Source organism: Anomaloglossus baeobatrachus, chromosome 12, assembly GCF_048569485.1.
Source record: "Anomaloglossus baeobatrachus isolate aAnoBae1 chromosome 12, aAnoBae1.hap1, whole genome shotgun sequence".
Lineage (NCBI taxonomy): Eukaryota > Metazoa > Chordata > Amphibia > Anura > Aromobatidae > Anomaloglossus > Anomaloglossus baeobatrachus.
The window spans coordinates 91,991,942-92,008,204 of record NC_134364.1 but is presented as its reverse complement, the minus strand read 5'-3'; the positions used below and the strand labels follow the sequence as shown (position 1 = coordinate 92,008,204).

The 16,263-nt window shown below is 36.4% G+C and overlaps 1 protein-coding gene across 2 annotated transcripts in view; it reads left to right on the top strand.

The window, feature by feature from the left end:
- The first annotated feature begins 1,443 nt into the window (after window positions 1-1,443).
- The window catches only part of LOC142258336 (nuclear receptor subfamily 2 group F member 5-like), a 29,152-nt gene continuing 14,332 nt past the window's right edge, over window positions 1,444-16,263 (top strand). For both annotated transcript variants that reach the window (XM_075330906.1, XM_075330905.1), the window contains exons 1-2: window positions 1,444-1,640; window positions 2,174-2,942. In XM_075330906.1, coding sequence (XP_075187021.1) covers window positions 2,549-2,942 — 394 coding nt within the window. In that variant the 5' untranslated portion in view covers window positions 1,444-1,640; window positions 2,174-2,548. The remainder of the gene's footprint in view (window positions 1,641-2,173; window positions 2,943-16,263) is intronic.

Sequence of the window (16,263 nt, the reverse complement as noted above, 5' to 3'; positions counted from 1 at the left end):
GGTGTTTGAGCATTTTGCTAGCTAATGATGCAAATTTTTACAATGAGCAAAATGTGCTAAGAATTTCCATCTTTTTTTCTTTCTTAAGGAGGTCGTCCTCTAATTTTACATTGCTTGCCTATTCTTTGGATAAAGGCTGCTTTACACGCAGCGACATAGCTAGCGATGTCTCTGGTGAAAGCACCCGCCCCCATTGGTTGTGCGTCACGGGCAAATCGCTGCCTGTGGTGCACAACATCGCTCGGACCCGTCACACGGACTTACCTGCCTAGCGCCGTCGCTGTGGCCGGCGAACCGCCTCCTTTCTAAGGGGGCGGATCATGCGGCGTCACAGCGACGTCACACAGCAGCCGTCCAAAAGAAGCGGAGGGGCGGAGAAGCAGCCGAAAGAAAGTGACGCCCACCTCGTTGCCAGAGGATGCAGGTAAGGTGTTGTTCCTTGTTCCTGGGGTGTTACACATAGCGATCTATGCTGCCACAGGAACGACAAACAACCTGCGTCCTGCAACAGCAACGATATTTGGGATTAGAACGACGTGTCAACGATCAAGGATTACGTGAGTAATTTTGATCGTTAGTGGTCGTTCGTACGTTTCACACGCAACAATGTCACTAACGAGGTCGGATGTGCGTCACGAATTCCGTGACCCCAACGACATCTTGTTAGCGATGTCGTTGCGTGTAAAGCCCCGTTAAGTCATCGATGTCTGATTGGCTGGGGTCTGACATCCGGCACCCCTGCCGATCAGTTTTTCTTGGTGCTGTCAGCAGCAGGAGGCCAGAAATGCTCAGTTCCGGAGCTGTCCCGTCAACTGAGAGCAGCTGCGGCCGGGTACTGCATATCCCTCTCCTATTGATGTGAGTGGGAAGCGAATGTGCAGTACCGGGTTGCGGCCGCTATTAGAGGGCAGAGCAGCACTGGAACTGAGCATTTCCGGCCACTTGCTACCGCCACCGAGAACAGCCGATCAGTGGGGGTACTGGATGTTGGACCCCAACCGATCAGACATTGATGACCTATCCTAAGGATAAGCAAGCCATTTAAAAGTAGTGCATAACCTCTTTAAGACTGCGCCAAGTCTTTATATTCGGAGATCATGCTATCTGTTTTGCATTGCTGTCATAACCTCCCATCAAAATTCTTACAATCTTTGTTAATATTGCAATTTTTACAAATCTATCTGTTCATTTTGAGAGAAAGCCCCCTAGCAGGTGAGTGGAGAAAACAAGGCAGCATGACACAGCCGCTGTCAGTAGCCAAGGCCTCCCCCCTTATTGCCATCCAGCCCCCTCTATTTGCGAGCCAATGGCTGCACCAGGCTGAAGCTCGTCCCAGCTCCCTGTGAAGTCATAGCACAGCCCCATGTCTGTCCTGATTAGGAGATCTCCATGGACACAATGTAAATGGGACTTACTGTCAGAGTTCACTGCAGCAGAGGGACATGCACACTCACGGGAGGCTCTAGAGGAGGGAAGGGGCTGGCTCTTACCAAGAGGCAAAATCTGTGTCACTTTTCAAACTTCTTTTGAGCTATTCATTCACTTCGGATTGCAAGCTGCGGCAGCATTGTCTTCTATGGGAGACAGTCATCACTTCTATAGAAGTGACTAAGGTTGCTCTATCAGAAAGGAGGCAGATTGTAAGTAGACACTCATATGTCCTATTTTCTCGTACCGTTTCCTGCACACACACACACAAAAATATTGTCTTTTTGCATGTGCAATTTTTCTTTATTTTTTTTTTTAAATGTTAAAATTTTAAGAATGCCAGTGCAGAAATCAGCTTGAGTGTATGTATATATATATATATATATATATTCTTTATTTTAAAGCATCACAAATATATCTAGCAATGTTCCGAGAATATTTTTATTTTAAAGCATTGCGGAATATATACTTGTTACAAGAATATATATATTTTTAATTTGAAAGCATTGCAGGATATATCTGTAAATGGTACGAGAATACATATTTTTTCATTTTCAAGCGTGGGATATATCTATAAGTGTTAAGAAAATATATATTAAGTATTATATGTAAGTGTTAACATTATTGTGAATTATTTTTTTTATAATAAAAAGTTTGCATTTCCTATTTTTAGTGTACTGTTTTTGATGGTATTGTTTTTTTCTTTAGTCATTAATTTTTTTTTATTTTTTTTTTGTTCTTGTAGGTGAAGCCAACTTTTTTCTTTCTCCCTTGCGTCTAAAGATTTGTTATAAAAGACACACATGGACATTAGTGCTGTGAGTGCATGACTAATCTCTCCCTCCCTGGAAGGAGGATCTGAAGGCACGCTCAGTCTTCCTGTTTTCTTGGAGGGATATCTGGACTCTGGACACAGCGTGGGGGCAGCGTGCATTTGGATCAGAGGAGAAATATACATATATATATTTTCCTAAAGCAACCAGGTGGCCTCTCTGCAGTGCTTTTCTCTTCCATTTGCAATCGCACTGGGTAAACTTTGCACACTTTCCCAGCCACCCTCCTAGCTTGGGTTGTTGCTGCTGATTGTGGAGCTGTGGATATCAGCTTCTGATACAGTATTATGGCCATGGTGGTTAATCCTTGGCAGGAAGACATCCCAGGGGTGGCAGCCTCTCAGGTGAGCAATCAACCTGGGTTGTGCAATCAAGACCCTGGAGGCACACCTCAAACGCCAAGCACGCCTAAAGGAGTTGTCCCAGGGCAGGACCCCGTTCATTCAGGGGACAAAGGAGTTCCCAACGTGGACTGTATGGTGTGTGGGGACAAATCGAGTGGCAAACACTATGGTCAGTTCACCTGCGAAGGGTGCAAAAGCTTCTTTAAGAGATCAGTCCGAAGGAACCTCACCTACACTTGCAGGGGCAACAGAGACTGTCCGATAGATCAGCATCATAGGAACCAGTGCCAATACTGTCGGCTAAAGAAGTGCCTAAAAGTTGGCATGAGGAGAGAAGGTGAGTCCCTGCATAGCCTAAGGTGGGATCGTACTGGTCATGTTCTTCAACCTTTTGGTTGGTTCTGATGTTTTCCTTTTTCGAAAGAACCTAAACTGGCTCCTCGATGCAACTTTTTATTACTATTTATATTCTTTTTGGTCTTTACTACTGTAGTTGTTCGTAGAAAGCCAAACACTAAAAAAAATATATAAATGCTTACAGATAAAAAGTAAATATAAATACATTAAAAATTACATAAATGTATGTTATCCACTTGTCAAAGAATATGAGATATATAAAAAGCTAAATATTCACAGCTTAATGTATTGATAATGATGTTAATAAAGGCAATCGAAACGGCCTAAATGAGAGCGCTGACCTTCTCCACCCCCCCCAAAAAATGGTTTAATGATATCATATAGGTCGCCTGGAAAATTAGGTGGCAGAAAGAAAATAAATATATCAGTTTTTGATAAATAATATAAATATAATTTAGTAGGCATGGTAACAAACTTGTAGAGATACCGAAATTGGATGTAAGAAAAAACTGGGAGTAATGGATATATGTGATGTCCTAATAATATTATATATATATATATATATATATATATATATATATATATATATATACGGTATATATATATATATATACACACATATGTACATACAAACACATACATGCATGCACGAGTGTGTGTGTGTGTGTATATAAATATATATAAAAAATATGTTTATATATATAGATATATGTATATATATATGTAAATATGTAAAATATATATGTGTGTATATATATATATATATATATGTATGAATGTATATATATATATATATATATATATATTTGTCAGGCCTTTACTGTGAATACAAACATCTCTTCCTATTAATATATTTTGGCTAAAATGTTTTAGTGTTTTCCCCATCTGTCGAGATTCATTCCCAGTGTTGTGGTTCCACTAATTGACGATAGCTAGAGAGACATGTAGATAATACTTTCCTAAGTTGCTAAGTGTTGTATTAATTGTTAGAAAGGACAAACGAGTGTTGGCATTAGTCAGCATTAGTACCAAAAATAAAAATAAAATAATAATAAACTTTAGGTTATGTCATAAGACCTGCTTGGTTATGAATGTGATCTGTCAAGATTTAAAGTGGTAGTTTATGTAAAAAAAAAAAAAAGTCCCGTAAGTGGAACAACCTGGTCTGGCAGCATTCCTGTGTAGTTTATCAGACTTGTTATATGTACACAGAGATAAGAATGAACACACATATACACATACTACACACACTCACAAGCACTACCTACATACACCACACACACTATACACATATAATAAACACACACCACACATACATACATATATATATATACACACACACACATACATACTATATATACACACTACACACACATATAAGCACACACCCATTAAACACATACCAGATATATATATATATATATACACACACACTCACATATATACGCATATACATGTTTATATATACACACAAACAGATATATACACAATACACACACAGATATATATATACATATATATATATATATATATATATATATATATATATACACACACTACACACATACATATATATCTATATAGATATATAAAGCTTTGGCGAAACTAATGTGTATTTGGTCCTGCCAATAAAGCTTATTTGAATTTGAATATATACACACACATATACACACTACATACATACACAATAAACATATATCACACATAGACATGCATATACACATATAGTACACACAGGACACACATACACTAACACAATACACAGGCTACACCCACACACAACATAATTATACTACACACCCTCTGCAATACATGCACACTCACTATTAGCACACTGTTGTGGTGCAGGCCTCATTGCCATACTATTATATGCTTAGTGTCATCTATATTTCTGCACCACAACCAGGAGAAATAAATTGTGATTGTTATGTCATAGAAAGCGTGTATCTGCCCCATGGGAAATCTCAGCTATCCCTGTCCATTTATTTTTCCTCATTATACTTCAACAGAGATATTTATCTTACTATTGTTCTTAAGTAAATCTTATAATAGGAGTAACGTTGTAATATGTATGGTTCAAGGTAGAGATATATGGGGTTTATCCATCTATATTGTGCATATTTGCACTTTTTGTTACTGCAGTTATTTTTATTTTGGCCTGTGATTACATACTTAAAGAATAGATATATGAGAACATTGTGGATAGATAAATAGATGTAGGAATGGACAGGACAAAGATAAATACACAATATATAGATACCTGATACGCTCAAGGATAAATATTAGATAAAAATACATAGACATGGTGTGGATCGTTAGATATCTATCTATCTATCTATCTATCATCTATCTATCTATCTATCTATCCATCAATTGACTATATATAATTCCTAGATATTATGGCAAGTGATAGAATAGACATTTAAGAGAAATAGGTAAATTGTTAAATGAGATAGATATGATAGAAATTAGAGAGAAACAGATACAATTGATAAATATGAGATGGACATGATATAGAGAGTTGATAGATAGCAAGATAATTAGATATGAATGCATGTGATAGATTAAATAGATATCAGGAGATAAAAAATAGTAAAGTGAGAATTATATGAGATAATAGAGGACAATAAGTAGATAGATATTAGATAGATGGATAAAATTGATGAACAAGGTATAGATAGTGTATAGATAGATAGATTAGTGATAATTGATAGCCAATTGTGGAGTATCTGTGTTCTTTACGTACTCAGGCCCCATATCTTCACAGAAGATCTCCACACTTGTTCCACAAATAGTCCGGAGTATATTTATCTGTGTTCAGACTGACAGCTGTTGCAGCTACTGAATTTCCATTACCATGAAGTATCCCAGCATTGTGCTCATGTCGGTGCTGGGACTTATGAATAAGTCATGGACACATCTAATGTAACATGTGTCCCATGTGATTCTACATGAGACGCCTGATCATTGTCAGCAGATCTATTATCCTGGAATCTCTCTCTGTGCTGCAGCTCCTCTCTGGGTTGTACTTCTCCTCTTTTTGATTCTTTGAAAAGTAGTAAAAAATAATTTCTACATTTTGTTGCTAAAAAAACTCAGGTTTCTATTTGCATATAAGTTATAATAATAATAAGTTTTATTTCTATAGCGCCAACATATTCCGCAGCACTTTACAATTCAGAGGGGACATGTACAGACAATATGAGACAATACAAAATAACAAAATTAAGATACCAGGAGGAGTGAGGGCCCTGCTCATAAGCTTACAGTCTATGAGGAAATAGGGAAGGCACAAAAGGTGAATGGGGATATCAATTCTGTTACACAAGACACTAATATAGTATCAATTTTGAAAAATCAAATCCAATCCAAGTTTTTTTTTACCTTTGAATATTTAGTTTTTGTAAAATTCTCATTGAAAAAGAATATGAATGATAAAATCTTCATAGGATTCAGATTTACGGCTAATTTTCTCATGTCATTTTTGTTACATCTTTTATATTATTTTGATTTTATTTATTTCTTTATCCTTATTTTTACTTTGGCTCACATTTTATCAGCAATCTTCTAAAAATAAAATCAAAATATCACATGGCTATTTCCTTTTATATGCCATATTTTGTGTATTTTTCTTCATTATTGTTTTTATTAGGTTTTTTCAGGTCATTTTTACATGGAAAGTGTTGGGTAACAAGGGTGAGAAAGGAGAACAACAATCACAGAAAAAAAAAACAACAAAAAAACACAAGAAAAATATGAAAGGTCAACTAAGCTTACACATCTATGTCAATCAAATAGTATAATTAAAAAATTTGTATATTTTTTTTACACTAAACTCCTATTATGAAGTTTTTATTTGTCCTTTTTAATCAGTTTTTGTTTTATAAATTAATTGTATGCTTTTTTTACTTCTTTTGTGTGCTGTTATAAAGACTTCCAAAAACTTGTCTATTTGGCTCTGTGGATTAAAAGTAAAAAAAACTAGACAAAAATGACTGATTTCTAATTAGAATTGTCTTTTACAGCTTAGCTGCTGTTTTTTTGTCTGCTTATTTTTAACCATGGAGGCAGAATGAGATTTTTTTTAAGAATTGTAAATATGTCAGGATTATATTTTTAATTGAAAAAGTAAAAAACAATAAAATACTCCATCTGCAATGTATTTTGGTTATTTTTTACTCTTGCTAAAATGACCACCTACATCTTACCCAGTAGGGAAGTTGTTGATATAATGAAAATTCCCTGGGAAATTTGGCTTTTTGTAAGATCCCCCATTACTGCTGCCAAGACAGTATCTTAAAATCTGCCCAAAATAACAACCATTCAAAGGGAAAGACAAAAGTGGGAGTGAGTTACAACTGAGAACTCTCTCCTGTGAACCAACAAGACTCATTGATGATCTGTTTACAAAATTGGGATTAGGCATCTGGTAGCATCTACTAAACATCCACTAAAATTTCAAGTAATTGATGTATCTTGTGTCAAGCTTTGTCTTTTTGATACAGGACCAAATATGTCTTATCAAACTAAAGTACAAAGAGTAACTAAAAACACAGTCATTATTAAAGCAACAACTAAAAACACTAAGAATTAAAACTAAGAAATGAAAAATTTTACATTAAAGCAACAACTAATAACTAAAAAGACAGAGAATAAAAATGAATTAAAAATAAGAAATGAAAAATTATACATTAAAGTAACAACTAATAACTAAAGAGACCAAGAATTAAGACTAAGAAATGAAAAATTTTACATTAAAGTAACAACTAATAACTAAAGAGACTAAGAATTAAGACTAAGAAATTAAAAGTTTAACATTAAAGCAACAATTAATAACTAAAAAGACTAAGAATTAAAATACAAGTAAAATATATCTTTGTACCGTGTTAGCCAGTAGAGATAAAAAAATTGTTTAAAAGAACAGAGAGTCCTCAGTGGTTGATACCTTTTAATGGCTAACTGAAAAGATGGTAATAATTGCAAGCTTTCGAGACTACTCAGGTCTCTTCATCAGGCATGGTATAACACAAAATCTGAAGAGTCACATACTTATACACAACAGGACTTAGAATAGTGCAGTAAAAAAAAAAAAAAAAAAAAAAAAAAAAAGAACAAGTTATATGAAACAGAACTATCTCTATGGCAGGGGGACAAGCTGTTCTAGCCATAAATACTGCTGCAGTTCAGTGTGAAAGTTTTATTGTCCTTTGATAAGGGTCTGGTCCAGGGCTGTGACACGCTCGGATGGTCAGAGGAGCACATCTTTTAACTGATGTAAAAAGACATGAATCCATGAGACACATTCATTCCTTCTCTGAATGTGTCAAAGGTCATCATAAGTTTGTACTCCCATAGTCTCCTGTCTCTCTGGGACTTGAAGTTTCCTTTCAATACCAGCAATTTCATGTCCATGATGCTGTGGTCTGGGTTACAAAAATGTTTGGCCACAGGTAGATCCATCCTTTTTTCTCTAATTGTGTGGCGGTGAGAATTCATCCTTGTCCTGAGCTGTTGTCCTGTCTCCCCTACATACAGACCCCCAGTTGGACATTTGGTACATATAATTAAGTACACCACATTGGTTGTGGTGCAGCTGAACGTACCTGGGATCTTGTAGTCCTGATGTGATCTGGGAATCTTTATCTTGTCCGTTGTCAATATTAATGGACAGGTCTTGCATTTTTTCTGGTTGCAGGGAAATGTTCCTGTTGGTGTTGGAGAGGACAGGGAGCTTCTGACAATGATGCTTCTTAGATTTGGGGGCTGTCTAAAACACAGAAGTGGGGGGTCTGGAAAAATAGATTTTAACCGGGCATCTTTTTGCAGTAATGGTTGTAGTTTCCGTGCAGCTCCTCTAAACACCTCCAGATGTGGATTGTAGGTGACTACAAGAGGGACCCGGTTGTTCTCTTCTTTGGTTTTATAATGTAGAAGATGGTTTCTTGATATTCTGGTGGCTCTTATAATCTGGTTTTCAATTGTTCTTGGGTGGTAGCCTTGATTCAAAAAGGTTTTTCTGAGGCCCTCAAGGTGATTGTCTCTATCTGTACTGTTGGAACATATCCGATTGAATCGGATATGTTCCAACAGTACAGATAGAGACAATCACCTTGAGGGCCTCAGAAAAACCTTTTTGAATCAAGGCTACCACCCAAGAACAATTGAAAACCAGATTATAAGAGCCACCAGAATATCAAGAAACCATCTTCTACATTATAAAACCAAAGAAGAGAACAACCGGGTCCCTCTTGTAGTCACCTACAATCCACATCTGGAGGTGTTTAGAGGAGCTGCACGGAAACTACAACCATTACTGCAAAAAGATGCCCGGTTAAAATCTATTTTTCCAGACCCCCCACTTCTGTGTTTTAGACAGCCCCCAAATCTAAGAAGCATCATTGTCAGAAGCTCCCTGTCCTCTCCAACACCAACAGGAACATTTCCCTGCAACCAGAAAAAATGCAAGACCTGTCCATTAATATTGACAACGGACAAGATAAAGATTCCCAGATCACATCAGGACTACAAGATCCCAGGTACGTTCAGCTGCACCACAACCAATGTGGTGTACTTAATTATATGTACCAAATGTCCAACTGGGGGTCTGTATGTAGGGGAGACAGGACAACAGCTCAGGACAAGGATGAATTCTCACCGCCACACAATTAGAGAAAAAAGGATGGATCTACCTGTGGCCAAACATTTTTGTAACCCAGACCACAGCATCATGGACATGAAATTGCTGGTATTGAAAGGAAACTTCAAGTCCCAGAGAGACAGGAGACTATGGGAGTACAAACTTATGATGACCTTTGACACATTCAGAGAAGGAATGAATGTGTCTCATGGATTCATGTCTTTTTACATCAGTTAAAAGATGTGCTCCTCTGACCATCCGAGCGTGTCACAGCCCTGGACCAGACCCTTATCAAAGGACAATAAAACTTTCACACTGAACTGCAGCAGTATTTATGGCTAGAACAGCTTGTCCCCCTGCCATAGAGATAGTTCTGTTTCATATAACTTGTTCTTTTTTTTTTTTTTTTTTTTTTTTTTTACTGCACTATTCTAAGTCCTGTTGTGTATAAGTATGTGACTCTTCAGATTTTGTGTTATACCATGCCTGATGAAGAGACCTGAGTAGTCTCGAAAGCTTGCAATTATTACCATCTTTTCAGTTAGCCATTAAAAGGTATCAACCACTGAGGACTCTCTGTTCTTTTAAACAAATTTTTTTAAGAATTAAAACTAAGAAATGAAAAATTTTACATTAAAATAACAACTAATTAAAAAGACTAATAATGAAAATCAATTAAAACTACGAAATCACAAACTTTACATTAGAGCACCAACTAATCGAAAAAGACTAATAATAAAATATGAATTATAAATAAGAAATAAAAAAAAATGTTGATTCAATGATTGTCTATAAAGACTAAACAGAGCTTTCCATTAAAAAAATAAGAAGAAATAAATGTAATAAAAAGTTGGACTCTTAAGCCTTTTCGTGTTAAAGTTAAAAAAGTTATAAAAAGTAAAACCTTTTTTTTTTTTTAATAATTTCGTAAATAGTTTAAGCATTGTCTTATTTTTTTTTTTTTTTTTTTTTTAAGATCCCAGTCATCTGATCCTCACTGAGAGAAAAAAAAAGCCTTCAGTCCAGAAAGGGTTAATGAGCCATGTCACCCGATCCTTACTCTAAACACCTTGCACAATGTTAGAAAGGTCAGCCCTTCACAGGACACTGGCATGTTGAGAAAGTATGTTGATTGACATGCTTTACAAAAAAAAAAATAGTTTGACAGTTTTGAAACTTTTTGCAATTAATTTTTTTCTCAGTCCTGAAAGCCCATGATGAATTCTTTTCATCTTACCAGATCATAAAAAAAAGCAAATGTTACCAGAGGTGATAAACTCTAGTAGCTGAAAGTCTTGATTTTCAGGAGATGAGAAATGTTTAATTTCGAAACAAAGACAATGACTGAACGGTAGAAGATCAGTCAACGTTAATATTCTCTACATGACAGGTTGAAATGACTCAACTTGAGCTGTCAATGAGCAAAATAAATCTTATAAAAGGTTCTCTAAAAATGTTTACATGAGGACTCAATTCCAAAATAAAATGTCTTTAAAAATAGAATATATAAATATTTTGGGTACAAAATAGATTTTTAAAAAGTTTTGGTTTTCCAAATTTTTTTTAGTTTTCCATTGTGTTTTATAGTTTTTTTCTTAGTTTTCAATTTCTTTTTTATGTTTATTTTTTTTAAATATGTAAAAAAAAATAATTGAATGTAAATTCTAAGTAGGTGGCAAGATTAAGGTGCTTTTTTATTGTTGTAGTTTTTGGTCGAGTTTTTTGGGAACCAAAGGCAGCAGTAAATCCAGAGAAAGGAGAAATATAACTCCAGACTTTACATTTTCTGTTCCTTTTGATTCTATTTCTTGCTTTGACTAAAAATATTGCATAAAATTCTACCTGTGAAAGCGCCCTTTAAAGGGTAAAAGAGGTTTTGTCAAGAAATATGTATGTTGTAGTAATGTGCAAACAAGAAAGTAAGATATAAATTAGTTATAAAAGATTAAAAAAGCTACTAGTAGACTCAACCGTGCTGGAGACCAATGGAACGAGTACACTTAAAACATAAAATACTACACTAGTTCTAAGTAGATAAAAGTCAACTAAAAAAATAGCAAAATAGGGGATAGTATAGAAATAGTGATACGTGTACCATTGCGTTATACCAATATTTCTAATCTAAAGTCCCCTTTAGCCCACCCACCCATAATGAGCAGAAGCTTTCGGAATATGTCAACAGAAGAATGTAGCAGTAGATTTTCTGTGTAGAATCTAACAATTGTACCAAGCTTAGCTCAGCTTCTTTCTAAAGAGCTTGTCAAAATGGCACAATAGAAACTACAGTACGTATCAAAATTCCTAAGCAGCAAGAGATGAGGAAATTACTCTGGTACGAAAACAAGAGCCAGGGGATGACTTTTTTTTTTTCTTTTCGAAGATGATGTCTCAATTTAGTAGATAAAGAGCTTAATGGTGACGATTATAATGTAATTATTCGTTATGTAAGGGCCAGATTTAAAATCTGACAGCTGAAAACGATTTCATATTGTGGACTGTCTCTATTTTGAGAATAAAAAAAATCTGTATTTTTTTAAGAATTAAAAAAAATACAACATTTGACCAATTTGGGAAATAAAAAATTCTTATGTGATCTATTGCTTTATAGTACAAGCATAATCTGTAGTGTTTTGTAAAGAATATATTAATGTTGGTATCTAACTTTTTATTTCGAACATACATATAGTAAAGGAAGGGCAGCATGAAGATCCTTAATACTACATTGCTTGGTTAGATTCAGACCTGTGATCCCGGACAACATAGTTGTAGTAAACTTTGTAAAATTGGATCAGGAACTAAAATTGAATAGAACAATTTTGAACACGGTAAGCTGATCATTCATAGTGAGGTGACCTACCAACATTTCCTTGGTTGGTAAATCTCATTGTGAGATATTGAGTGCTCAAGATGGTCACAAGTGTTATTTAGTTCTCCCGTAACCAAAACAAAAAAATCCAAGAGTACATGGTCAGAAGGTGATTTTCGGAGACTCAAGCTAGAACGAGGCTTTGTTTCAAGATTTCATTTATGGTGGGAACAAATGGAAAAATGTATTAAAATCTCATAAAAAAATAGGGTTACACAAGTGAATGTGCTGACCACAACATTTTTTATGGTAGCCTAGAAGATGTGATCATCATTCGATCACTGGTCATTAGAAAAAAGCGACCTGCTGATATCCCTTTCTCCACTTATGATTAGCCAGCCTGCTGCAATATCAACTTGTGCTGTGAAGCACCCATAATAATATAAAACATCAGCTAAATTAATAGAGGACCTGAGAATGACTGCAAGTATGGCTTCCATTCGGAAACTACAGAATACAGACGGCCATTCGATCAAGGTCCTGCTAATCGATTCGCTCACTTCTACTGATCATGTTTACAGCAGGCAGTGATCAGGGACAATTGTCCGCATGAATGATCGTTTGGGCAATTATCTCCTTAGCTCTATGGCCCGCTCTATCTTTTGGCCCAAATGCTCTGCTAACACTTGCCTCAATGACCATCTGTCAAAATGATTTTGCAACACATTGGAAAGCCATTTCCACAGACATCTGCTAATTTAATCTGTCAAAAATGTCTGTTTTTACTCTTACACTATAGCAATTATTTTTTACTCTCCTTAGACTTGCTAATTTCTTGAAAAAATGTATTGTCTATAGTCACACCTAGAACTCCACTTGGCCCTATTAGAGTTAAAAAAAACAACATATTAATCCAAAATGTCTAAGTTATTGATACCACCACACATCATCTTAGAGGTATAATATCCTGGGCTCCAATACGGTTGTGTTCTTATAATCTCTCCGACACTAGTACTGAAGGTGACTGCTAGCTTTGAATTGAAGTTACATCTTCAACTGGCTAACACGTTACCAAAATGTTTTTTTCTTTTCATCTTGACATCTATGACATTAGCTTATTTTACCTGGATACAAAAAGACTGGTCGGAGGCTGGTGAGTTTGGCTAACTTTGCACTAATTGTATGGCCATTTGTTTGTAAACCCATTCAGTTAGATACTGATAAGGGTCTTTTTACACATACAGATAAGCTAGCCATAATCACAAATAATCCCTGATATACTTAGTGCTCATTGAGGACCAATGTCACCTAGCAATGATTGGGTTGAGGGCTTACACATTTCTCATTTCATTATTTTTGTCAGCACATCCCTATGACCTACTGTGCTGATGACCAACGAAAATTTTTAGGTCCATATAATGAATGTGATAAACTGATAAATTAGTGTTTCATCATTTGTTAGCAGTGGCTATGCTTACATGCAGCAGTGATTGGTAACAAAGTCAAATGGCCATATTACTTGGATTGTATGTGGACTGCAATGCCCAGACCAACTGATAGTCTCCTGACCCAAACTTACAGCCTTATAAGATTTAAGATTGGGTATTTCAGTCCATTTATGGACTGTGAAGTACAGCCACCTAAATTTGAACCCAGCCCAAAGTGCCCCCAACACAATAGACATGTCACACAGAGTTTTCCACAAACTTCACCAACTGTTATGGCGGCGTCAGGCACTGTTCACATTGGAGAGTCTGACACTCCTTCTGATGGTTTCTCTGATCAACACAGTCAAACTCGGGCATCAACATGCTGTGTGCTCACTCATAACAGGCCAGCAAGAGTTAACCTCTACTAGTCTGCTTGTTAGGCTCCTTTGATCACATGCTGCGAGGAAGCCAATCACATCTGCTCCTCTCATATTTAGGCTGAAATAAATCTTCTACCTATGCCAGCTATTAGTTATACTGTGCAAAGAATCCGGCACTCAGATGTATTAAAATTAAACAAAAATGCACCTCTCACAGCCCTACAGGTCGTCAAGCACAAGCACTACTGACAGTGTCTTTTTGACAAAGGTTGATGAGACCAAAACAAAAATTTAATTTGTACACTACCCATGGTTCAACCAATTAAAGGGATCTTTTGTTTCATTTTAATACATCTGAATGCCAGATTTTTTGCATCTTATACTATGGGATTGGATCCTATCTGGGCACCAGTCATAACTTCAGGAGTGCTGTACTTCCAGTCTTAATAGGTTATACTGTGTTGGTTTGTGTGTTGTGGTGTCCCAGACTATCTGGAAAGTGTTTCTTTTTGTCTGGAGTGGTTGTGGAGATTACCCATAGTCCTTTTGTTTCCTCCCTTCTCTTGTTTTCCTTTTTAACTTTTATTGTCTGATACCGCTGTTTGTGCGTGCTGTGTGACAGAGTTTTTCTTTCCCTTGTATGTCTAGTTTTGTGGGTTTAATCTCACTCCTGTCCCAACTTCCCCTGGAGGAGGTGGTATCAGATTAGAGCTGCTCAGGAGCAAGGCCAGGAAGGAGACTCAAGCATCCCCACCTTTAGGGATATCCCTGAGACTAAGGATGACATAGGGCCCCCTAGCCTGAGGATCAGCTTAGGAGCCAAGGTTTCCTGCTATCCCCATAGTCCGCATGACAAGATACATGTTGGCCGAACGATGGTTCAGTCGATAGGTTTGGCTGGTAGGTCTCTGTAGACTCCTTCATATACAGGAGCACTCTCTCTACTTGAACAGTTCTTCCTCTGTGAGCTATGAGAGACTCCTCTGTTGGTGGCTTATTTTACCAAAACTAAAAGAATCAACATGTTGGCTCCTTTTCTCCTCCAACATCATTTGCCAGTGGCATGTTGTGAGGCCCCCATACACATTACACTGGTTAATCCCACTTTAATTTGGTTCCACTTGAGGGCAACATTAATAAAGCAAGAAACATTCAGGTCTTTCAGATCTTAGATGTTCAGGGGAGGTAGAATCTGATATAACCTTAACGCCATAAAAATTAGACTATTCTCATGAGAATCTGAGTTTCCCATATCAGCGCCGGGTTTACAAAGCAAAAAAATAACTCTTTAAAATTTCATTAATTATGGGCCGGTTCAGCACCAGCCATACATCTTCTGGGTGTGGCCGGTCTATCTCATGGGAAACTAAAACTGCTAATGCAACAATGCACTCATGAACGGTTTGACTGAAAAAAGGGAAGAAAAATTCACTTTGCGTTAATTTGTTTTTCTTGAAACTTCTACTTAAAAAGCTTCAAAACCATCACAGATTGGATCATCTTCTATTAAATGTTTCAGTCAGTATTTAATTCCCTCGCATCGAAGCATAGCAGGTAATAGGTTAAACCATTAGACCATTTGCCAACATCTCATCAGCTCACTGAGTGTCTAATATATTCAGGTCAGCTGACCTTTGCGGAAAATTACCATTTTATATCAGAGGAAGGGCCTAATTTGCACAGAAAATAAGCTTCTAGAGAGGAAAAACCTGGCTGTTATATACTGAGGGTGACACGAGTGATTATTACTACCATTATCCATATGATACTCACATATTATGCTGCGTTACATGGATCATTTACTTATTCCTGTCACACAGAAGCTGGCAGTTTAATTTTCCTGTCATAAAAACAAGTTTCTACGCAATACGAAAAAGACTTCTCATACTTATCTATCAGAGGGATTTGCTCAGTGCCAGGTTACTAAATATTCAGGGTAAGGGAAAAAGTTAGTGTTAGAATTAAGGAAAGGTGTCATTCAGATGTCCGATTTCTTGCGTATGAGTGCTTTCCGTGTTTTTCATGCATAGCACTTGAACCTGTGATAG